A 23,903-nucleotide genomic window follows, 5' to 3' on the forward strand; every position below is an offset into this window, starting at 1 on the left:
TATAGAAGTCTGAATCCAATAACCCAGATTTGTTAAGATTTTAAATGATTTTTTATAAATCACAAACTAATAACACTAAACTTTAACAAAGTTTAACAAAATCTTAAATATAAAACAACAGATTTTACATAACATTTAAAATCTTTAAAACTCCATTCAAATATTAAACCAATAATTCCTACTAAGTATTCTTAACAAGGAAATCCTCTATAATCTGCACAAATCCTTCAAATTCATTAAAAATCAAATAATACCCGTAGATTTTAAAATAAATTTTTAAAATATTTAATTTATATAACAGTAAATTTCATTAGACTTTTTAAAATATACAATCGAATAATATAAGATTTGTAAATTTTATATATATCACTAGATTCAATACATATCGAAAGTTATTGCTTCGCACGATCACAGATTGTGAGTGTGGTAGTATTGAAATTAGAATTATATATACTAAACTCCAAATTTTAAGGGAAGAATGTGAACTACTCCAAATTTGGATATCAACAAAAAAAGTAATACACTTCATAATGAGAAAAGAAGTCATATGATAACCAAATCTGACCAAAAAAACAAAACTTATTTGAAGTTGTCAAAAAGAAGAAAAAAGGTAATTTGATGACACGTGAATAGAGATGACGATTTGGTCGAAGTAGAGAAGATTCATTGATTCAACATTTGCGACTCTTTACTATATATTATTAGTTTACCCATTTGAGACTCCAAAATCAATTTTACCTTCTTCCACAAACGTCACAATGACGCTACACATCACTGAGACTGTCCGAGTCTCCCCTGCCGCCGACTCGGACGCTGTCCTCAACTCAGCCAACTCGCTCACAATCCCTTTAACATTCTTCGACCTACCATGGCTACTATTCCACCCGGTCAAACGAGTCTTCTTCTACAAACTCACCGAGTCGACCCATGAGCATTTCCACTCTATCATCCTCCCTAAGCTCAAGCTCTCTCTCTCCCTTGTCCTCCGCAACTACCTCCCTCTCACCGGCCACATCACCTGGAACACAAACGAACCCAAACCAAGCATCCTTGTCGCTCCAAACGACGCCGTTTTGGTGACTATAGCCGAGAGTGAAGCTGACTTTTCTCATTTGTCCGGCTATGGACAACGTCCTGTCTCCAAGTTACACGCCTTGCTTCCCAAGTTACCTGTTACGGATGACTCAGCCACAGCCTTCTCCATACAAATCACGTTGTTCCCGAACCAAGGATTCTCTATCGGCGTCGCAGCACACCACGCCGTTTTAGACGGGAAAACGTCAAGCACGTTCATCAAAACTTGGGCTCACATCTGCAAACTACAACTTGAAAACATGCCAGAGAATCTGATTCCATCTTATGATCGGTCGGTGATCAAAGATCCGACCGGACTCGATGAAAAGATGATAGAGATGGTGAGATCTCTCAAAGAGGACAAAACCAACGTTGTCTTGAGCTTGACACCGCGTCCGGCAAAAAAACTCGGAGACGACGTTGTCTTGGCCACGCTCGTGCTCTCTAGGGATGACATCGAGACACTAAGGGAGCGAGTCAAGAACGAGTCACCGAGCCTTCACTTGTCCACTTTTGTCATTGCCTACGCTTACGCGTGGACTTGCTTTGTTAAGGCACGTGGAGGAAATGGAGAGAGATCAGTGAGTTTTCTGTTCGTAGGAGATTTTAGAGAACGGTTGGATCCGAAGCTTCCGACGACTTACTTCGGAAACTGTATGTTTCCGGTGGGTTGTTACAACCGTAAGGCGGCGGAGTTTACGCAAGAGAAGGGGTTTGTGACGGCGGCCGAGATTCTTAGTAATTTGGTCAAAGGATTGAGTTCAAGAAAGATAGAGACTATTGCGGACTCCTTTATTGAAGGATTTGGTTTTCAGAGTTGGAGCACACAGTTTGGGACTGTTGCCGGGTCGACCCGGTTGGGAGTGTACGAGACGGATTTCGGGTGGGGAAGACCCGTTAAGGTTGATATTGTCTCTATCGACGAAGGGAAGGCGATCTCGATGGCAGAGAGACGTGATGAATCGTGTGGCGTGGAGATTGGAATGTGTTTGAAAAAGTCAGAAATGGACATGGTAATGTCTTTTTTCAAGAATGGTTTACAAAGTTAAACCTTTTTGTTTTGTAAAATTTTACTAATAAGGTAAAAGCTTGTTCAGTTGTTCTTGTTTGTCTCACAATAAAACTTTTGGGAATAGCTCTAGTTTCAAACAGAAATAAATCTTGTTCGGTGTAACTTTCCTAACAGTACCCATTTAAAACGGAAACTAATTAATATTCGGTTCGATTTCGGAATACTGTATATCGTGTAATTCTGGTCTTGGTGTAATTTTTGTCAAGTCAATGTATGTAAGATCGTATTCAACCAAGAAAACTTTTTTACAACAAATGCATATACTTGTTACTCAAATCTAGAAATTAAAATAAAGAGATTTTGAAGAGACTTGAAGATATTATTTTCTTGCGTAAGGTCTTGTGGCAAACCACAGCCGAAGACCGTCCTCGTAGTGAGTGTCTCCACCATCAAGAATTGAAAAAAGTTGATTGCGTACAGTCTTAATCAAAAAGCTTGAAAGGCCGAGTATGCGGTGAACGGATATCTTCATGTCTCATAGCATGTCTCTCATGCCAAAGATGATACAAGATTGCTTAAAACTTTACATTTTGGTTTAAGTTGTAATTTTACTTTAGATTAATTCAAATTGAACCGATCTTGAATAAACACCCCAAAATCCTGGATGAGACATGAAAAATCACTTAAAATACCTAACATAAGGGCTTTGTCCGAAAAAAAACAAAAAGATTATTATTGATTTGAGCCTTTTTTGGGCCAAATATTTGAAATATATTTGAGATAAAGCATTTTTGTCCATGCTTTCAAAATTAGTCATTTTCTAGTGAGGGTAAATGACAAAATTAACTCTAATGAAAGAGTAGGTCATCTTCTTCAACCTTCTCTGTTTCACCATCGACATCTTCATTTTTCAATTCCATTGATCAAAATTAAACCTTAAAAACTAATACCTTGTGAATTCAAAGGGAAAAAATTAAACAAATTTTGTGAATCTTTCTTTTCTTAAAGTTTTAGATCTCTTATCCCTTGTATTGTCTACCATATCTTTCAAAAACCACAATCATCACATATAAGATCTGTCAGATCTGCAGTTCCGACGGTAGTGAATCTCTGTGCATCGTTGCATTATTTGTCAAATCCTAACAGTCATAAAATTGTAAACTCGAGAAGGACATGTATGTGAGATTTGAAATTGCCCTAATGGTTTTTCCTATTTTTTATTTTAAAAAAAAATATTCCAAATAGATATTTTTTTTTATTTTATAATTAACACATTTTATTTATAACAATTGCAAACTAACCCATTTTAATTTAAATTTTGTAACACTTTCATAAAATTATTATTTTTATTTAAATTAAACATTTATTATTATAAAGAGCATCACATCATACCATTTTTGTTGTAATAAAATAATTATTATGGAATGAATAAAAATAAATTTTATTATTTATATAAATTATCTTTTCCAAATGGTAGTCTTAATATTTTAGAATAAATATTTATACTTAAATTAATATTGTTAATTCTTAAAAATATTTATTTTATTTATTTTGGTAATAAATAAAAAAATTAAAGATTAAGAGGACTACTTTGTAAATAAAATAGTTCACCTCTCTTTATAGAAGAAAAAATAGAGTTCTTCTATAAATAGAGAAAAAAATAGTAATCTTTATTATAGAAGTGAAGATAGAGATCAATTTAAGCAAAAATTACTCTATAATAGAGTTTGGAGATACTTTAAGAATAAGAGACGATGAACATGCGTGAATCTTGATGCTCCATCAATGAAGGGTAAAATCGTCCTTCAATGATAAAATAAATGCCTAAAACTGGAAGTCCGGACAATCAGTCCCAAATTCATTATTTCTATAATTAATCCAAAAAAAACCTATAACATAAGGGCATTACTAAACGAGAACACGGTAGCATGGTCAATGGTCAATGGTCAATGGGAGTTTCTCTTATTTTTTAGCCTAAAAAATAAATAAAAAACCAAAATTGGGTCCACAAAAGCGGAGAAACGTTTCTGCAGGAAGGAACTTAGACCATGCACATCGGTTGGGACTTTTTTTGGTCCCTCACATTTAATAATAATATTTTGAAAGTTTCTTATTTTTAGTATGAGCATTGGTGTCTATTTGTATTTGATCCCTCAAATAAAATAATAATATTTTGAAAGTTTAAGTATTAATTATTTAAAGTTGACAAAACAAAAACATACAATTAAGAAATTAATAACAGAAATCATAAAACATAATCTGCTTAATCTGGTTTGAAGAGTTGAAGAAACGTTGGAGAAGATGAAGTGCGTCTTCAAGAGACAAACTGAAACCCGAGAAGACAGAACCTCTCGACTGCAGATCGGACCACCTTCGGGATAGAGAGAAGATCGGCTACCGGAATTCGTCGACAACTTCTGGAGATATGATCGGATCGCCTTCGGAAGACACAGAAGATGGAATCGCCGTCGAGATATGAGAGAAAAGTTTTTGTTCTGTTTACCTAGACAATTTCTTTTTCCAATCAGAAGGAAGCACGTGGCCAAGTCGACGAGAGAAAAAACGTCCCCGTTGAGAATACGTTTTTTGGTTAATGGGTTATTTTTGATTTATTTTTAATTCCAAAAACATGAGGGACGGCCCAAGACAACGGCGATGCACATGGTCTTAAGCAAGGCATAAGCAACATTACGTGGCGTGTTTGATACGTTGATGAGTAAATAATTTTTTTTTTTCTTTTTTCATTTTCTTCCTTCTTTCTTTCGCGATCCTCTCTCTTTTCTCTCTCAATCCGAAAGGCGAATCAATCGATTCACCGCCATCGCAGTTCCTCGATCTCCGCCCAACTCCGTTCTTTTCTATCTCTATTCAATCTCTTTTCTATCTCTTTTCGATCATCGCAGTTCCTCGATCACAGCCTTCTTTCCTCGTTGAGCAAGATAAGTGATTTAATTCAATCTCTGTTTTTTTTTTCTTCTTCTTCTTCTTCTTCGTTTTGTAGTTGACTTGTTTTCTTTTTTGTTCTATCTCTGTTCTACTGATTTGGATCTTAAAGTCTTAATTTTTAATCGCAAATCTCCCTTTGATTTTCAAATATGAGTTGCTACCTACCCACCAATGCAAATTAAGCTCTTTTTTTTTAGCTCAAACTACTGCAATTGTGTACTGGATTCTATAAAAAGTCTTATGCTTATAATTTGAAAACATTTATCTAAATCTATGAACCTTGTTTGTCTGGACTCGATTGGGTAATGGATTGTTAGTGTCCTTATTAGAGCCGTAGGTAACATTACTGATTTTGAAAGGTATTTGCAACAGGGCAGTCTCGTAGCTGCCATTCCTCTTTTGTCGTTGAAACATTCTTCTGAACTTGATGTATGCTTTTGGTTGTTTTCAGGTGAAGTCCAACTCGCCACAAGCACTTTCTTCTGCAGTTAAGTGACATTGGATCAGTTGTAAGTAGCTGGTTCTTGATCAGGTTTGTGTCGCTCTAAGCATGTATTATTTTGGATCCTATATAAGTAGTTTGCAGCAAAGTGTGTATATGTAGACTCTAGTTCAGTTGCTGAGAATTTAATTGAATTTTGGTTGTGTGTGTATGTGAATCGTCTTGTGCATTCTCAGTATCCTTCTCTACATTGGCCAAGTCTGATTTTGTTTCTATGATCTTGGTTGTGATACTTTGAAGCACTAATACTAGTTTTATTCCTAATGTATGCGTCAGGAGCTAAATTCACAAAAGATGAAAGCTTTGCAGATAGAATGTGAGAAAGGAAACAAGAATGATTTGGCAGAATAGTGAACAATCTTTGCTGGTTTGGCACATTTTAGATCTATAAGATGATATAGCTGTTGTGAGATTTTTTTTCCTGTCTTCATTGCTATGCTTGTAGTTAGACAGAACCATTTCATTAGAAAAGCTTGGGCTTTTTGTTTACTTAATTCTTCTATTCTGACGTTCTGGTAGCCTATAACTTACTGTCCATGATTTGGTTATACTTGGGGTAAGTTTCAGTTTGGTTTTCTTTTTGGTAGCGAACTGCTCTGTGGTTGATGAGAAGATGATAAAGTGTTTGATCTTTCTTTCTTTCTCTTATTTGTTTATCTAACTTGAGGGTGAGAATTTTGGTTCTTTTAGTGGAGTCTTGATTACATTTATTTACAATTAGAAAGCTTTCTGATAATGTTGGCTGTTTCAGTGTCTCATAAACTATCCAAGAGAAAAGCTGATGACAACCTGATGTTACTTCACACCATGCTTTAAAAATACTATAAACGATGGCGTGTTTGGTGATATTGCCCTTCGGTGAAGCAAATTAAGATGTTACTATGATCTAAGAGAATCTACAAGTCTCGGCGAGATGTAGGTGGTGTCACATTGACACTACTGAACTTGTTAAATGTGTGTGCTCCCATCTTCTTCTCTACTCTTTTTTCTGATCTCTCTATGCTCCGTTTTTTTGCTGCAACTAATAAAAAGCTTCTCTGTTTTGACTTAGCAATTTATATCTTGGTGTGTTGGTGTTCAAAAAATTACTATTTTAATGATTAATGTGATAGGGGTTCTAAATGGATTGCTATAATTAGTTTAGTATTTAATATATGATTAGTTTATATTTGAGCAACTTGAAAGAGTCTTTGGAGTAAAGATGGTCTTACACACAAAAGAAAAAAAAAAAAAAAAAAAAGAGCAGTTGTTTCAAACTTATAAAAAAGAAACACCAAACATCTCTAACAAAAACATTCGAACATCACGCCGTTTCCGTTAATTTTTCTTTGTTTCATCTGTTTTCCCCCAAACCCAACAAAAAGATAATCTTGAAACAATCCTCTATTTTCTACCGTATCAAGTTTCTTAATCTGTATATTTGAGCAGGTACATGTAGCATACGAATTGCCTCTTTGTAAAACTCCCAAGATTCACTTGCTTCTGTAATTGCTTCTTGACCAAAAGGGTTGTTCTTGATGAAATCTTGAACGTTTTCAGCTTCTACCAACCTCTGAAGATGAAGTCTCAGATCACCACCATTACCTGAAAATCCATTGAAAGCATTCAAAATAGTAAATAAAGGAGATCTAATATATAATTACAAAGAGATTGATTCTTGCTGGATACCTAAGGATGTGTCTGTCTTGTTCTGATGATTGTATGAATGAGGGAATATCGCTGTATATGGCTGTGACATTCAAGAAGTTAAAAAAAAAAACATCGATATGACACTAGAATTGTTGTGTAAAAAAGACCAAAAGAAGATGCAAACAAAAAGCGTACTGGGTTAAGCAAAGCCTTGTACGGAGAATCATCAAGCAAAACCGTGTTGGTTTGGTTGTAATAACCCATTTGCCACGGTAGATTTGGATCGTGTTTCTCCCAAAGCCGGTTTAGATCCTTGAACACCACATATTTGTGCTTATTTTCAAGAGAGCCAACAGTCGTCGTAGCACAATAAGACATGTCCTGCAAAAATATATCAGAACCAAAAACCGAATGAATATTAGAACACTTGTTCCGAAAACAGAGAAACCTATGGCAAGAACCACCTTACCCAGCAAAACAACAGTTTATTCTTCATATCACCAAGCAAGAAGTCAGTAATTCTTACAACATTGTTCCTGCAAGACAAGTAAACAAAAGTGATATTGATTATACATAACAAATATGGAAGTAACAATCATATGATCTATATATATATGAAAGTGTCAATGACGAAGTGTGAGTAATGTCGTACTGCTTTCTCGATGACCATATACCAACTTCAAACTTGTCAAAACAGAACTTCAGAAACTCTTCACAAAAAGGTCTCTTGAAAACTGACAGAAACAAAAACAATTGCATACTAATATATAAGTTATACTATCAAATAAGTATTGGTATGGACTCACAAAAGAATCTAAAAACTCACTAGCCCTTCTTCCAATATTAATGTCGGCTTTAACATCTTTAAGAGGAGAGACTACATCTGCAAGCAACCCATTAAGATCAAGAACAAGAAGTTTTTTCCTTAACACCAACGGATTCGATCCACACTCTTCTCTGATTCCACTCGAATCAACACAGATACCTTTGTTCTCTACCCCGGGAACTTCATCACTCCTCGTAACAGTCGATATGACATTAGCTTCGTTACTGTTCGCCACCTCTAAAACAGGAAGCTTTCCTATGTTTGCATCATTCACAACAACATGTTTTCGATCAGCCACCGAATCATTCTCTATCTTTGTCTCATTAGATTCGGTTTCTTGGCCATTCTTGCAGCTTCCATCATCAAGACAAATCTCTTTCTTCTCTTCAATATCTAACAAAGGAACTAGAACATTCCCTTCAACAGCTGTTTCGGTTTGCGACGACAACATAATAGGAACCTCGTAAGTATTCTCTACGTTACCAGTCATTTTAGCTTTCTTAATCACAGGTTCCTCTTCAACAGATAGTTCAATAATTTCTCTCATTCTTCAAAAAACCTCAGAATTCGCATCACTAGTTGTACTTCAATGTGGAAGCTGTGAAGACCAAAGTGTAACAAATATATGTATTAACATGTCAAAATTAAAATATATATATACAGAAAATATTAAAAAAAAATTAATATAAACAATTTTGATTATTAAACATAATTAACGTTTAATGGACAAAAAAAAATCTGAGTCTTTGCAACCACAAATCTCACGTTAATTTAAAGATGATCTGAACTTTTTTTTTAAAAAGAACATAAATTAACTAATAAATGTTCGTATCATTACACAATTTATCGGTCTAGATTTCGTTAAAATCATGAAGACTAAAGAAGATTATACACAAATTCGCCGATTAAAGAAAAAAAAAAAAAGAGAGGAAAAATTAAACTTACCGATGAATTGGAAAAATTGAAGAGGAAGAACGAAATTGGAAGAGATGAAGCTTCGTATTGAGTTTGTGGGGAATATATGATTGGGAGAAAGGAGAGAATTTAAGGATCTGAGCATATGAAACGACGGCTTTGGAATGTCGTTTGGTGTTCCCAAGGAAAGGATGTGTGGAAAAAGAAGAAAAGAGAGATTTTTTTGCAGAGAGAGAGAGAGAGAGAGAGAGAGACAAGAAGGAAGTTAAGTGGTTTAGACGTGACTTTTTGTGGGGTCTTTAGATCTCTCCCTCTCGTCTCGTGTCGTCAGATTCGTGGGTCGGGTCGTGGGGTTGGTTATTCTAGTTTTAAACCACTGTACAGTTGTTTAATTAGATATAGTACTGGTTAGAGCCGCTGTGATTCGGCCCCAAGTTTTGAATAGCCCAAATACATTAGGGAAAATTTTCATTTAGGAAAAACCATATTGATTATTGGACTTCTTTTTTTTTTTTTTTTTTTTAAAATGAGGACTTCTTTAGATAGTAATCTAACTATTTATTAAAAGTTGAAGCAATTTTATTAATTATAAAAATTCTGTTGGTGGTATTAATTCGCTTTATTGAAAAAATAAAAGAAAATAATTGTTCGAAAATAATGTAGTAAGTTTTGTTTGATATATCACCATTTGAAAGTGAAGTTTTGAAATTTTATTTTGCTTACACCATTTACATAAATTAAAAAACTTAAGGTAAATTTGAGGACTTTTATTTTCTCTTCACATGGTTACATAATTTAATAAAATATCTATTCATTATTATTTAAAAAAAAAATTGAATACTTTAATATTTGAAATCATAGTTTTCATAATTTTAATTAGTTTTCCTGATAATTATATGACTTAACTTTTCTTTATAAAAATAAAAACATAAATATTGGTGAAACTGGTGAAGTATAGGTTTGTAAAAAAAATTATTAATTAAACTTTTTGTTTTGTGTAAATTTATTTACAACAATAGCTTACAACAATAGTCCAACAGATAAATCAAGTGTTTTATTTTAGTATTTGACAGATTTTGTGTATTGTAATAAATTAAACTATAGAAACTAAAAATATTATACTTTTAATACAAACATAATCAATTATTCTCTTATTCCAAACATATTACGATAACACATCTTGGCACTTTCTTATGATCCACCTGACCAGATCCGACTGAAAGAACATGCTCATGAAGCAGCTGCTTACGGTTGGATTCTCATAAATAGTTTTTCGGCCCCTAAATCAGTAAAATATTAGTCAGTGGTAAGTAACTACAAACAATCAGGTTTATTAATTTTCATTGATTCATCAAAGATAATTGGTTCTAAAAACTTTTCGGCTTGTGGCCCTTATAATTTGTGCGATGGCTATGCATCTGACTTGCTACGTAGCGGTAGCACTACAAGTTCACTGTGGCTCTGGGCTGACCTATCAACTGGTGGGAGCCCTCTCGATATCCAAACGGAAGCGTACAAGTTGTTACCCCTTCTCCAACGTCTTCTTTTCCTTGTAGCGTAAGGTCTGTACGCTGTACTCATAAGAAGCAGATAAAGGATGGGTTAGAACCCTGTCAGAAAAAGCGAAAGATCAGTTCTATTAACAAGTTTGAGAACTAGTCATGACACTCTCTATCATAAGCTGGAAACGCTCATGCATTAATTTTTAATCTCGATCTCAAGGATGTTGCTTTGTCTCTTTTTCTTATATTTTTTGACGTGTACCCTGTTAGATTTTCTTTTTGCAATTGATGCTAAGATATTATCTTACGAAAATAGTTCAGCGATGAAAAAAAAATATAGGATTAAATGTTTCATATCAAAGTTTTATTTCATTTAGACCCTTAAATGTTTCATATCAAAGTTTATAATGTGATTTATATCAAAGTTATATTTTCTCCACGGAGAGACAAATTAAAGTAGCCATAGTGGTCAAAATTTTCCACTAACTTTTTTAAACACTTTACTTATTCCTGTGATTGTGTACATATTGCAATGCCATTGCAAGGGAATTCGCATGTGCTATGTGATGATGATAACTTAGCATCTACATATCTTGATATATTATTACTTATATATATGCCTCGGGATCTGATTATCCTAGCTAAAAATTACTTTTATTTTTATATAGTGGTGGTCCAAACAAAATTTTGATCCTGTGATGATCATATATCGAACAAAAGTGTGATTTTAGTAGTCTTTTTCATATTTCGTAATGAACCTCAATGTGCAAGAGTGCTTTGTCTCTGTAAGTGGATAGCCACGAGAAAGTTACGCTCGCAATTAAAAAACGTTTAGTCTTTTTTCTTCCATAAATTTTTTAGGTTAAATTTACCATTTCCAAAGAGGTATAATTAGAGTTCGAAAATATTAAGTAGGTGAAATTTGGGACTTGATTAATTCATGTCTAGATTTGTAATTATTAATCGGTTTTTATCTTGTAATGATGAATAAAAAGTCTTTACAAAAAGATTTGCTCTTCTTCCTTCTTTCTTATTATACTCTTTTCTTTGTATCAAAAAGATTGATCGTGTAAAAATTTCATACAATTTTTTTTTTTTAAAATAATGTTTAGTTATAAATACATTATTATTCACACTAACAAATTTTTCATAACTATTAACTAATCATAATTTATTAAATTTTAAAATTCTTAATTAATTATTTTTAAAATTAACAATTTCTTAACACTATTTGATAAAAGTTGATAACAAATCAATCTTTTTATACAAAAAGAAAACCTCAGCAAATCAATCATGATAATGAGCGAGTAGTATTTAGTAGGTGCCTATCCATTTTAGATGGGTCTAAACAGTTTTACAACGAATAACATAGACTAGCAATTGAAAAAAAACTTTAAAATTATTAGACACACTTAAACTTGTGGATCCCGTCCAACGATCGAAGCCTGCCCAATGACCACTAGTCCGTCTAAGTTTCTAACCGTATAATCCGTCAAATACTATAATCATATGTTTAAGTTTAACAATATTGGTGAAGTGACTTTAGTACGGTGGCCAAAACTAAGTCCTTAATACATAAGATACTATTACACCAGGATCCAGTCTCGCTCCCTACGAATGTAGGGATTAAGCTAATAGACCGATCTGTTGTGGCCAATGGTTAACAAAAAAGTTTAACAATACCGAATATAGTAAAATAGAAGCGGTCTATAATACCAATCGTTTATATACCTAAATATATTCCGCTTTCTTAACATTATCGCTGCTAACGAGGGAGCGTATCATTGTGTGTAACCAATATTTGCTTTCTATTGTTACGATGAGTGTGAGAATAACCAATGACATTTTGCTAACGAGGGAGCGTATCAAATGCTAAATTTACAATCTTCAAAATAAAACTCAAAAGTGACAAAAAAAAGAAAAAAAAAAAAAATTGTGACATTTCAAGTTGATATTGGAGATGGTTTAAGCACTTTTCCCTTAAAGCAATGGTCCCTCTCTCCCCTTTCACGGTTATAGACTCTCCGAGAAAGCCATTAAAAAGTTGCCAGCTTCTCCCATTCCACTTTCTCGCCACCACTTTCACCTGAATCCCCCACGTCACTCTCTCTCTAAAAAAACTCCATAAAGCTCAAACAAAGTTTTTCACACTCTTCTTCTCTCATGTTCAAACAATGGGAAATCTCTGTTCTTTGTTTGCTCCGCCTAAACCCGTGAAAAAGAAACGACCCATCACGAAACGACAATCTTCTACCGGTTCCAGGTCGGGTCTCAATAGCAACCGGGTCAGGTCTTCTTCTTCTTCTTCTTCTAGGAGAGACAACAAGTTCGAAGATGCTGTGATTCAAGAACACGCTCTTGCTGCTGCTGCTATCTTGTTCCGACAGCAGAACGGTGGAGGATCTTTGCCGTTTGATCGGTCGGCGTCTCAGCGTTATCCTGGTTCTGGTTCGAAGAAGAATCAGTTGCCTCGTAGCTCGAGTTCGAGGTCAAGGTCTTCTACTGATCCTCTGTTACAGCCTCACCAGTTTCTTAATCAGGTTCTTTACTTCTTCTTCACTGTCACTTTAATTAGACTTAGTGTCAGGCATTTAATGATGCGTCTTGGATTGTTATATTCTATAGTTTCTATAATTCTAGTTGGCTCAACTGATTTAGTGGTTGCAGAGCAATGTAAGTCTTTTGAGTATTGTAGTAGAGGTTGGTGTTGAGTCTTGAAAGTTGAAACTTGGTGGCTCTATCTTTGTTTCATTGATTATTATGATCAATGGTGTGATTGTGGTGACAATATGAGACTGACTATATTCTGAAATAGGTAATGTTGAAAGTATTATCTTAATGATGCAAACTTGGAAACATCCTCTTCATGTGTTGTTCTGTTCATTTATGTTTGACAATTAATTTGTTCATCTTAATCTCGTATAGATGATTCAATTTGTGTGTTTCCTAAGGTCCAAACAAACCTAACCATCCTGCAAATTAGGAAATGATTTTATACATTTTGGGTTCATTCTTTATATGGAAGTTCATTTATTTTTTTTCCTGCTCTATGACTATGAGTACTTGAGTAGGGTGTGAAGCTAGATGACTTGGAAACAAACCATTTTGTCCTCATCCATGGAGGAGGATTTGGCGCTTGGTGTTGGTACAAAACCATTGCACTTCTTGAGGAAGATGGTTTCAAAGTTACCGCTATAGACTTAGCTGGTTGCGGTATTAACTCATTCAATATAAATAGCATTGCCAGTTTGTCTCAGTATGTGAAGCCACTTACCGATGTTCTCGAAAAGCTTCCCATAGGAGAGAAGGTTCTGTATCTGACTGCATCCATTTCCACACCTTCCCTTCCAATTTCTTTTTTTCGAAATCTTGAAAATGTTGTGTGTAAAAATTGCAGGTGATCTTGGTCAGTCACGATTTTGGTGGAGCTTGTATATCTTATGCAATGGAACTGTTTCCTTCAAAGATTTCAAAAGCGGTTTACCTCGCTGCAGCGATGTTAACCAACGGTCAAAGCACACTCGATATGTTCTCTCTTAAGGTTTGCTTTCTCACTTATCTCTTCTCCTGTTTCAGTCTTTTTGCCCCGCGCCATATATTAACTGTGGTTATTATGACACACACACATTGTAGGCTGGTCAGAAGGATTTAATGAGGACAGCTCAGATTTTTATCTACACAAATGGTAATGAAAACCCTCCAACCGCAATTGACTTAGACAAATCTCTTCTCAAAGACCTTTTGTTTAACCAAAGCCCTTCAAAGGACGTTGCATTGGCTTCTGTATCAATGAGGTCAATCCCATTTGCGCCGGTTCTTGAGAAACTCTCTCTTTCAGATGCTAATTATGGATCAGTTAGACGGTACTACATAGAGACGCTAGAAGACAATGCCATACCAGTGACTCTCCAAGAAAACATGATCAATAGTAGTCCACCTGAAAAAGTTTACCGGTTAAAAGGCTCTGACCATGCTCCTTTCTTCTCCAAGCCACAAGCTTTGCATAAACTTCTACTTGAGATAGCCAGGATTACCCCTACTTAACATCTTTCTCACAAGTATCTTCATTATCATATTCACTAACAGGTGTTCTAAAGTGGCTCATGAGATCTCTCTTCCCTTTGTATTTTTTTTTTGTTTCTGTTTCTTTTGTATCCTTCTAAGGTTATGTCTGTATTTTCTCTTTTTTTGTTCTTGTTTTACCAGAAATAAATTGTTCATAAAAATGACTCTACCGGGACATAGACTACAAAATTTGTTTTATTATATATGTTCTACAGGGTTTCATGGGCTTGCTCTCTTTTTGGTATTTATGAACTAATTTGAAGTATGAGATTCCTGTGAGAGAGAATCATAGAAGCTGTGAATCAAGTTGGCATATATGCAAAAGGATAAGGATACTATAAAACTTTGCAACAAACATTACTTTCAATTTCTGATAGTCAATGCTTTACAATTCCTCAAAAGTGAACGCATATATATCAGAGTCAACCAACCACTATAATAATGTATAGGCCACTATAAAATGTTTGTAAAGATTCATGGAAATCAATTCATCCTTGTCCAAAAAGATAAAAATAATAATAAATTCATCCTTGTCGAAATCGATTGTGTTTATTAGTCATGATATCAAAGTTTAAAATTACCTGAGTGTCTAACCAAACCTACTATATAACAATTGAAGTCAATCCCCAACCGCAATTATTAGACCAACAAGACAATAATTAATATGAACATAATTACTAACAATAAATAAACTAATGTTGCATACATATGATGAGAGAGTAATAGTGTATATTATCTTCGTGTTCAATCCACATCTCCAAACTTTTTAGCTTAGACATGACCAAATCATTTTTATCCTATTCGTTCTTCTTCAATGTCTCTCTTCTCCTCCTTCTCCTCGTGGAGGCTTCGACAACCGCATCTGCAAGGAATGTCACTAGCGACTTGAGATATAACGGATGTGCCCCAGGAGACACCATCAAAGAATGCATAACCGCGGGAATAGAGGATGATGAGGGAGGAGTTGAGGCTGTGGTGAGGCGGATTCTGCAACAACGAAGGTATTTAAGCTACGAAACTCTACAGAAACAGCCGACTTGTGATGGTAGAATCGCCGGTAATTGCATAGGAACTGTTAATCCAAGAGGATCAACTTGTACTTACTACCAGAGATGCAAACATGCAGTCTAACTAGTTCTTTTAGTTTTCTTCTTAATTATGTGTGTTTTAATGATGATCTTGTAACTAAAATGTAAGAGTGTTTAAAGTAACTAATAAGAAAGTTGGTCGATTGAGTAAACACATGTTGATCGTATTTAATGCACTTAACGTTATATATAAGAAATATTGAATCAGGGAAACTTCAATTTCGTTAAGAGATTAAAACATGTTATACAAACCGGATCTCAACTAATTGTGAGGTTGACAATAGCTATTAAAATACAAATTCACATAACTAAGAAGACAAGCTTGCTAATGAAAATGAAAAAAAATATATATATACGTAGGAAAGAAAATAGGAAATGAGAAATTATTTGTGAAGGCATATAAACATGGCTAACAAATTATGGATAAATATAAAAAACGTACGATACTTAGTTTAGTTGAGATCAGTTCCAAAACTGTATACCCATCCAAGTTCAGATCTTGCATTCATGGAGACATTATTAAGTCTAAGGAAACTCCTCATGCTCCTGAGCTGATTTAAACTTGACTGAATACAAAGTTTTGTAAAAAGTACTCAAATCTCTGAGATAGACAAATGAAACAACCATTGATTTCTGGAATGACTTTCATATATCGTTGAAAAAGGTAAAATGTATTGTGATATTTCTTTTGCTAGTGAAAACTTATTTATAGAGGTTATAGTAGGTTAGATATATAGGAGGAAATCCAGAATATTTTGGTGATCAAGTCAGATTTGTTGAATATTATCCATATTTTACATAATAAGAAATCCGAAATTAAAGCATATCTAAACTTTTATACTGACTAAGTGAATATATTTTATATTACTAAATTTAGGATATTGAAGGTTATTTCTTTAGATTTAGTACCAAAAATCTCCTACTCATAATTTTAAATTATTTCTTATTATGAAATATGCCTTTCTGTTTAGATTTGATTGATATCAATTTAGTTTTCATAAAATCTTGTTTTAGAAAAGTTTAATAAATAAGATTTAACTCTTAATTAAGCTTTGAAGATATAAATGAGACGAATTTGGCCCAATTCACGAATTTGAAGCCCATATATGAAATATTTGTCCAATTCACACGGCTTGTGACGAGGCAGCCTAGTTCTATTTTAATACGCGGTGATGTTTTTTTCTATGACAGACGAAAACACAAAAGAATTAAGGTTCTAGATTCTGCTGGACCCAAACCGATGTGACAAACGTTGCCGTCCTTTTCTCGAAACAACTGTACTTTTGCAAATAGATTAGTAGTAGGCTAGTAGCTGTAGTTGAAAGCCACTAAAATATTTATTTTATATATTTTCTTAGTTGAATAAAAATAAAATATTCTGTTGTAAGTCTAGTCTTCGTTTTCACTTAATTTATTCGATCCCTTGAAAATTAGCAAACTTCAGTTTGTTTTTATAAGTTTTTTCTTGTTAGCTTATAAACTGATTTTATAAGTTAACCAAAAAATATCAACTATAATAATATATCAGCCAAAAACCACAGCTTTGAACATGAGAATATTTTCTGTATTTTTATATCATTAATAGAAATTCTGATTTGAGTGTAAGATTTTTCCTATTATTAATTTATCATATATCATTAGTTTTTTTTTAGGCGTAACTTGACCGGCTCTACTTTCAGATTTAGTTTTTTTTTTTACAAAAAAATTCTGAAATTATATTTGCAAGCCAGCTAAGACTGAAGTTTTGTTTCACAAGATTAGTGTAAGTTTTGTAACGTATGCTATTCAAACTATTTAAAAATAGTAATTACATTTCTTGTTTTGGTTTAGTTTATCTAGAAACTGTATAAAACGTGAGCTAATGGAAGACCGATTAAAACTAGAAACTTTTAGCTTTAAGTGCTTCTATAAGTCTTTTTAACTTAAACTAAGCCAGTTGTTCTGTCTCTCTTCTCTCTCCTCTCTTTCTCACATCTTCGAGAAGTTTCCGCCGGCGGGAGAGAGCAAAGAAACGGTTTTGCTCAGAGATCAGAGAAATGGTCATTTACTTCTCAAGAATCTCGGTTTTGCTTTTGTTTCTCTGTTCTTGGAACAGTTTCATTACAACAGGTTTGTTTTCAATGCTCTGTCAGAAAGAAGAATAAGTTTCTTGTTTTACACTTTTGTCTCTGATAAATTCGTAATTCTGAGAGGTTGCACCAATAAAACAAGAATTGCTTCTTATTCTGAGAAATCCCTTGAAATGATCTACTTATGATGATTGATGATGACGATGATGAGATGATAGTTTGGGGTTTATCTAAATTTTAATTGTTGGGTTTTAATCTTTTCTAATATCTTTAACCAATTGATAAGAATTTTTTCTTTTTGTTTGTTTGTTTGTGTGTGTGTGTGTTGGTTCTGTTTTCTGGTAGTGACTTCACCTATTTGGTATAACCTTTCTAACACAGAAGCTTATGATGCACTTGATCCAACTGGAAACATTACCATAAAATGGGATATTATGTCCTGGACTCCTGATGGTTATGTGGTAAGAACTCTTAACACTTCACTTACTAAAGTCACCAATGTTATAGAATAAATCGTGTTTCAAATGTTTCCTTTAATAATTACCATTATCCGATGCATTTGGCTGCAGGCTGTTGTAACAATCTTCAATTTCCAACAATACCGTCACATTCAAGCGCCCGGGTGGCAATTAGGATGGAGTTGGAGGAAGAAGGAAGTTATATGGAGTATGGTTGGTGCGCAAGCAACAGAACAAGGAGATTGTTTTAAGTTCAAGGGTAACATTCCTCATTGTTGCAAGAAAACTCCAACCATTGTTGACTTGTTACCGGGAACTCCTTACACCCAACAGATATCCAACTGTTGTAGAGGCGGTGTGATTAGCTCGTGGGCACAAGATCCAGCAACTGCGATTTCTTCGTTTCAGATTAGTGTTGGTCAATCTGGCACGACTAATACGACGGTTAGAGCGCCTAGGAACGTCACTTTGAAGGGACCAGGACCTGGTTACACTTGCGGGCCTGCGCAAATCGTTAAGCCTAGCAAATTCATTTCTGCGGATAAACGAAGAAAGACTCAGGCCTTGTGTAAGTTTAACTTTTGTGTTTTTTTTTGCATATAATGTTTCCTTATAAGACATATTTTGTTGCTTCTAATTCAACCTCTCTTGTTACTTTAATTTCCTTCGTTAGTTACATGGAACATTACTTGCACGTATTCACAGTTTCTAGCACGCAAAACTCCGACTTGTTGTGTCTCACTCTCATCTTTCTACAATGAAACTATAGTACCATGCCCAACTTGTTCTTGTGGATGTCAAAATAGTTCTCAACCTGGTTCATGTGTCGAGTAAGTTCCTTATCTCTAAATAACTCAATCTTGGTTTAGTTATATTGTTGTTTTGTTAATTTTCTGATTCATTTCTTGTGACAGCCCGAAGATAGCTTCGGTAGTACCAGCTTCAGGGAAGAACAGCCTCGAACCACTTTTACAATGTACGAAGCATATGTGTCCCATCCGAGTTCATTGGCATGTCAAAACTAACTACAAAGAGTACTGGCGAGTGAAGGTGGCAATCACAAACTTTAACTACAATATGAACTACTCGCAGTGGAACTTAGTCGTTCAGCATCCCAACTTTGACAATATCACTCAGCTTTTCAGTTTTAACTACAAACCTCTTACTCCTTACGCTGACATAAGTAAGTTCCTTAGCTTCATCTTTACAATTTCTCATTTCCAATATTTCTTTCTCTTATTCCCCATCTTTTCGATCATATATTGCAGATGACACGGCCATGCTTTGGGGGATCAAGTTCTACAACGATTTGTTGAGCCAAGCTGGTCCCGTAGGCAATGTACAGTCTGAGCTTCTCTTCCGAAAGGACCCGTCAAAGTTCACATTCGAGAAAGGATGGGGGTTTCCGAGGCGCATTTACTTCAATGGTGATAACTGCGTCATGCCATCTCCAGACTCTTATCCATGGCTTCCGAACGCTACTCCAAACCTTGCAACCTCGCCATTCATTATACTTCTCATCACTTTCTTTTCTTTCTTGATTCTTATGTAAAGGGATCAGGTCCACAGAATCGCGCTTTTGACCTGATTCATACTTCTGAACTCGGACAGGATCCAGTTTCGGATACATATATACATACTGTCCTGGACATGTTTGGTGATGTTTACATTACAAGTGAGTTTATGTGAGTGTGTTATAAAGCCACCTCAATGATATGAGATAATTGTACGCTAAACATCATTCTTTGTATCTGATATATGATGTAGAACGGTATTGTAGATTCATTTTTCCTTATTTTGAAAAGAAAAAAAATCCTTATTTTGTTTACAAAACAGATAAATAACTTGTAAAATATAGTAGGATTTCTTCAATAAAATCTTATAAGTTTTAGCATTCAATCTTGCTTAAATGTTCATCGATCTATGTTTTAATTTAATATAGTTCTTTGGAATGATATAAGCAGTCATTTATAAGTTGAATAAAAAAGACACTGTACAAATATATGCGTCCACAACCCGGGTTAATAACTGGAAACCAATCATCATTGAGTTAAAAGATAAAGCTAAAAAACCTTTTCTGCGTCCAGAAAAGCTTGTTCCATAATGGTAAGTCTAGCTCCCCATCCAACAAGTGTTATGTCATTCCCTTCTCTTATAACCTCACCATAAACTCCTTTTTGTTAGTCTCAACTATGTGATAGTCAACTAAAAGAAACGGTGGAAGGAACTTGTTATACCTCAGCTTTCAAATCGATAAAACTTGAATTATAAGAAACACTTTTCTTATTGATTTAGAAACTTCTCAAAACTAAATCTCTCTCAAGCTCTTATGGAACAACTCTCCATAGACTTGTATTTATATGTAGAGATAAGACAACACCTTATTCTACTTGTATTAGGAAAACCTTACACAAATCCTTATTTGTGATTATCTCTTTAGACAACATTCTAGAAGAGATATCTTGTTTCCTAAGATACTTTGGAATTATCCAACATTCACCCCCTTAATTCCAACTTGAACTTGGGGAGACTTGATTTCTTGAACTCCGATTAACTCTCGCATTTCCTTGAACTTGATCCTTGCTAACGCTTTAGTAAGGATGTCAGCTTTCTGTTCCTTCCCAGGTACGTGCTCCACCACAACTTGCTTCTCTTCTACACATTCACGAATGAAATGGTATCTCAAGAGTATATGCTTACTCCTTCCGTGAAATACCGGATTCTTGGTGAGTGCAATGGCCGACTTATTGTCAATCCTTAGTAAGATCTTCTCATCTAGACTTAGGATTTCATTTAACAGCTCCTTAAGCCAAATGGTTTGCTTTTCCGCTTCCGTTGCCGCCATAAACTCCGCCTCAGACGACGACAATGCGACTGAGGAGAGTTTTTGTGAAGTCCATGTTATTAGTGATGACCCAAAGTAGAACATATGTCCGCCTGTACTTTTCCCGTCATCAATATCGGCGTTGTGACTAGAGTCACTGTAACCTACAACTTTTCTTGACCCATCTCTCTTAAAGAATAGTCCAAAGTTGGTGGTTCCTTTCACATACCTCAGAACTTGTTTAAGTGCTTGCCCATGTGATTCTCTCGGACTTTGCATGTACCGACTTAGAACACTCACGGCAAACGTTAAATCGGATCTTGTGTGAATGAGATACCTTAGACAACCTATGGTTCTTCGATATCGTGTGGCATCGATCTCAGGTTCCTCTTCAGCCTTTGAGATCTTGACGTTTGGATCCATTGGCACAAGGGCCAAATTGCAATCGTCCATCTTTGTATCTTCAAGCATTCCTCGAGCATAGCCTTCTTGTTTTATTTGAATTCCATCAGCCCCTTGAATTACTTCTATACCAAGATAGTAAGTTAACTTCCCAAGATCCGACATCTCAAATTTCTTTGACATATCTTTCTTGAATTGTTCAATGACATCTCGAGAAGTACATGTTACAAACAAATCGTCAACATAAATTGCCACAATTAAGAAACTCTCCTTGTTTCTCTTTAGGTATACCGATGGTTCCTTCCTACACTTCTTGAAGCCCATCCCTTTAAAAACACTATCGAGTTTTATGTTCCAAGCTCTTGGAGCTTGTCGTAGCCCATACAACGCTTTATGGAGCTTATATACTCGATTTTCTTCTCCTTTCTTAACAAAACCCTCCGGTTGAGTAACATAAACCAGCTCATTTAGTTCTCCGTTCAAGAAAGCAGTCTTGACGTCTAGATGGTGTATCTCCCAGCCGCTTGTTGCCGCAATAGCTATGAGTAGCCTTATAGTCTCAATTCTAGCTACGGGTGCAAAGACTTCATCAAAGTCTATACCCTTTTGTTGAACATAGCCCTTTGCCACAAGCCTCGCCTTAAACTTGTTTATCGAGCCGTCCGCAAGCTTCTTGACTTTGTAAACCCACTTCACTCCTATGGGTTTAACACCATCTGGTTTATCGACTAACTCCCACGTCTTGTTTCTTACGATTGAGTCTAACTCAGCCTCCATTGCCTTTACCCATTCCTTTAAGCTCATTGCCTCTGTTAAGCTTTCGGGTTCTCCATCTAGAGTAAATAAAAGTTTTTCAACTTGTAGGTCAGCAAGTAAGACGTAATCATTGAGATATCTTGGTCTGTTAATAACACGACCGAATCTCGTCACTATCGGTTGATTTTCAGCTCCCATATCTCCATCTACAGCTTCTACGTTTTCATCATGGTGAATAGGCTCGTGGTAAGGATCGTGATTATAATGTTCGTGATCATGATTATCATTGTCCACATGTTCGTGATCTTCATCATCGTATCCAGCACCATCTTCTATCTCACCTCTATACGTTAGCTTAAACCTTCCAGGTTCTCCTTGGTTTTCAGATTCCTTTGTCAAAGCTGACCAGTCCCACATCTTCTTCTCATCAAACACCACATGTCTACTCACAAGTACCTTCTTTGTGATTGGGTCGTAAAGCCGGTAAGCTTTCGAACCCGGTTCAGTCCCAAGATTAATCACCATTCTCGACCTATCATCTAGCTTCTTTAGATGTGGTTCGGTGATTTTTGCGTATGCGACGCAACCAAACACTCTTAAGTGTTCAAGGTTTGGTTTTCTTAACGTGAGACATTCATACGGGGTCTGATTTTGTTATGCCTTTGTTGGGACTCGGTTGATCAAATACGTTGAATGACGTACGGCTTCACCCCACATATCATTCGGTATCTTCATGGCTTTAAGCAAACTTCTTGTCATCTCCATGAGAGTTCAATTTCTCCTTTCTACAACACCGTTTTGTTGTGGTGTGTAAGGTGCGGTTAGGTGTCTTGTAACACCGTTTTCTTCACAGAACGTGTTGAAGTCATTCGAGGTAAATTCTCCTCCTCTATCGGTTCGAAAGGTTTGAAGCTTCTTTCCGGTTCTGTTCTCTACCATCTCTTTAAACCTTTTGAAACGATCGAGGGCCTCGCTCTTTTCCCTTAACAACATAACCCACATATATCTTGAGAAATCATCAATTAGAACAAACACATATATGTTCTTTGCTGGTGTCGCTGGTGTAATTGGTCCACACAAGTCGCCGTGTACTAACTCCAAAGCTTGAGTTGCACGGTAGGTTGCTTTAACCGGGAATGGATTTCTGATTTGCTTTCCGGTTAAGCAGGCGCTACACACACTCTTCTCGTGTGATGTTTGTGGAATCCCATCAACCATTTCTTTCTTCACCATGTTGTTCATAACACCAATACTAACATGTCCCAATCTCGCATGCCATATTTCTGTAGTGTTATCATCTTGTGACAGTAAACACTTAGGATATTCAATCTTCAATGGAGTCTTGTAGAGACGATTGGAAGATCTTTTAACTTGCAAGAGTAGTCTTCCAGCTGGATCCTTTAGTGTCAACGTATCACCTTTCATATTAACTTCACATCCATTCTCGGTTGCTTGACCAAGACTTATGATATTGTGTTTTAATTCTGGTATGTAGTAAATCTCTTTGAGTGATCTTCTCTCACCCGTTTTAGCTACAAACGTTATGGAACCCTTTCCCATAATGTTGACGAACGAGCCATCGCCAAATTTTACTCTACCTGTGATAGACTCATCGATGCTTGTGAAGAATTCCTTGTTCCCGGACATATGGTTACTCGCTCCATTGTCTAGATACCAAACGCTTTTGTTATTGGTGTCATAGTTCTTTGGGAACACTTTATCTTCGTTCAAGAATACCACTTCATGAACATATAGTGCATCAGCTTCATGAGTCTCGTTTAGGTTTGTTTCTTGTTGTATTGGTTTATCTGGACACTTCGTTGCGTAGTGCCCTG

The 23,903-nt window shown here is 35.3% G+C and overlaps 4 protein-coding genes, 1 long non-coding RNA gene and 1 pseudogene across 13 annotated transcripts; 5 read left to right on the forward strand and 1 right to left on the reverse strand.

Annotated features, from left to right (window-relative positions):
* Nucleotides 1–500: 500 nt before the first annotated feature.
* Nucleotides 501–2,233, forward strand: LOC104780188 (phenolic glucoside malonyltransferase 2 pseudogene; annotated as a pseudogene). Its single transcript, XR_015596662.1, has one exon. The product of XR_015596662.1 is annotated as a phenolic glucoside malonyltransferase 2 pseudogene (transcript).
* Nucleotides 2,234–4,755: 2,522 nt separating this feature from the next.
* On the forward strand, nucleotides 4,756–6,656 carry LOC104780189 (uncharacterized). Of its 2 annotated transcripts, XR_015596663.1 has the most exons (3): nucleotides 4,784–5,564; nucleotides 5,811–5,940; nucleotides 6,286–6,656. It is a non-coding gene; the product is annotated as an uncharacterized LOC104780189 (long non-coding RNA). The 2 variants fall into 2 exon arrangements; XR_766662.2 differs by lacking the exon at nucleotides 5,811–5,940 and having other exon boundaries at nucleotides 4,756–5,564.
* A 46-nt stretch (nucleotides 6,657–6,702) lies between these two features.
* On the reverse strand, nucleotides 6,703–9,314 carry LOC104780190 (uncharacterized). Of its 2 annotated transcripts, XM_010504682.2 has the most exons (8): nucleotides 8,935–9,233; nucleotides 8,149–8,587; nucleotides 7,990–8,046; nucleotides 7,816–7,897; nucleotides 7,633–7,699; nucleotides 7,359–7,544; nucleotides 7,203–7,263; nucleotides 6,703–7,118 (listed from the first exon to the last, which is right to left on the reverse strand). In XM_010504682.2, exons 2-8 carry the CDS (start codon nucleotides 8,534–8,536, stop codon nucleotides 6,925–6,927), a joined length of 1,035 nt encoding a protein of 344 aa, XP_010502984.1. In that variant the 5' UTR covers nucleotides 8,537–8,587; nucleotides 8,935–9,233; the 3' UTR covers nucleotides 6,703–6,924. The 2 variants fall into 2 exon arrangements, with proteins under 2 accessions (XP_010502984.1, XP_010502983.1); XM_010504681.2 differs by having other exon boundaries at nucleotides 7,990–8,587; nucleotides 8,935–9,314.
* A 3,074-nt stretch (nucleotides 9,315–12,388) lies between these two features.
* LOC104780191 (putative methylesterase 11, chloroplastic) lies at nucleotides 12,389–14,632 on the forward strand. Its single transcript, XM_010504684.3, has 4 exons — nucleotides 12,389–12,946; nucleotides 13,478–13,714; nucleotides 13,804–13,947; nucleotides 14,040–14,632. The coding sequence occupies exons 1-4, from the start codon at nucleotides 12,581–12,583 to the stop codon at nucleotides 14,448–14,450; spliced, it is 1,158 nt and encodes a 385-aa protein (XP_010502986.1). The 5' UTR covers nucleotides 12,389–12,580; the 3' UTR covers nucleotides 14,451–14,632.
* A 576-nt stretch (nucleotides 14,633–15,208) lies between these two features.
* Nucleotides 15,209–15,711, forward strand: LOC104780194 (protein RALF-like 27). Its single transcript, XM_010504685.3, has one exon. The coding sequence runs from the start codon at nucleotides 15,249–15,251 to the stop codon at nucleotides 15,600–15,602; it is 354 nt and encodes a 117-aa protein (XP_010502987.1). The 5' UTR covers nucleotides 15,209–15,248; the 3' UTR covers nucleotides 15,603–15,711.
* A 1,595-nt stretch (nucleotides 15,712–17,306) lies between these two features.
* On the forward strand, nucleotides 17,307–19,919 carry LOC104790591 (COBRA-like protein 2). Of its 6 annotated transcripts, none has more exons than XM_010504690.3 (6): nucleotides 17,307–17,668; nucleotides 18,010–18,089; nucleotides 18,198–18,654; nucleotides 18,760–18,916; nucleotides 19,001–19,269; nucleotides 19,355–19,919. In XM_010504690.3, exons 1-6 carry the CDS (start codon nucleotides 17,596–17,598, stop codon nucleotides 19,636–19,638), a joined length of 1,320 nt encoding a protein of 439 aa, XP_010502992.1. In that variant the 5' UTR covers nucleotides 17,307–17,595; the 3' UTR covers nucleotides 19,639–19,919. The 6 variants fall into 6 exon arrangements, with proteins under 6 accessions (XP_010502992.1, XP_087366193.1, XP_010502989.1 ...); XM_087510067.1 differs by having other exon boundaries at nucleotides 17,352–17,668; nucleotides 18,856–18,916; XM_010504687.3 differs by having other exon boundaries at nucleotides 17,388–17,668; nucleotides 17,974–18,089.
* The last annotated feature ends 3,984 nt before the right edge of the window (nucleotides 19,920–23,903 follow it).

The sequence above is a fragment of the Camelina sativa genome, chromosome 4, assembly GCF_030686135.1.
Source record: "Camelina sativa cultivar CO46 ecotype springtype chromosome 4, ASM3068613v1".
In the NCBI taxonomy this organism is placed as follows: Eukaryota; Viridiplantae; Streptophyta; class Magnoliopsida; order Brassicales; family Brassicaceae; genus Camelina; species Camelina sativa.

Bases quoted from the DNA above. Each gene is read 5' to 3' on its own strand.
- LOC104780190 (XM_010504681.2), bottom strand. From the start codon at position 8,536: ATGAGAGAAATTATTGAACTATCTGTTGAAGAGGAACCTGTGATTAAG. The intron at 7,700-7,815 runs GTACGACATTAC...CTTGTCTTGCAG, and splicing joins ATATGGTCATCGAGAAAGCA to GAACAATGTTGTAAGAATTA. The intron at 7,119-7,202 runs GTATCCAGCAAG...ATGGATTTTCAG, and splicing joins CAAGACAGACACATCCTTAG to GTAATGGTGGTGATCTGAGA.
- LOC104780191 (XM_010504684.3), top strand. From the start codon at position 12,581: ATGGGAAATCTCTGTTCTTTGTTTGCTCCGCCTAAACCCGTGAAAAAG. The intron at 12,947-13,477 runs GTTCTTTACTTC...GTACTTGAGTAG, and splicing joins CTCACCAGTTTCTTAATCAG to GGTGTGAAGCTAGATGACTT. The intron at 13,948-14,039 runs GTTTGCTTTCTC...CACACATTGTAG, and splicing joins TCGATATGTTCTCTCTTAAG to GCTGGTCAGAAGGATTTAAT.
- LOC104780194 (XM_010504685.3), top strand. From the start codon at position 15,249: ATGACCAAATCATTTTTATCCTATTCGTTCTTCTTCAATGTCTCTCTT.
- LOC104790591 (XM_010504687.3), top strand. From the start codon at position 17,596: ATGGTCATTTACTTCTCAAGAATCTCGGTTTTGCTTTTGTTTCTCTGT. The intron at 17,669-17,973 runs GTTTGTTTTCAA...GTTTTCTGGTAG, and splicing joins GAACAGTTTCATTACAACAG to TGACTTCACCTATTTGGTAT. The intron at 19,270-19,354 runs GTAAGTTCCTTA...CATATATTGCAG, and splicing joins TACTCCTTACGCTGACATAA to ATGACACGGCCATGCTTTGG.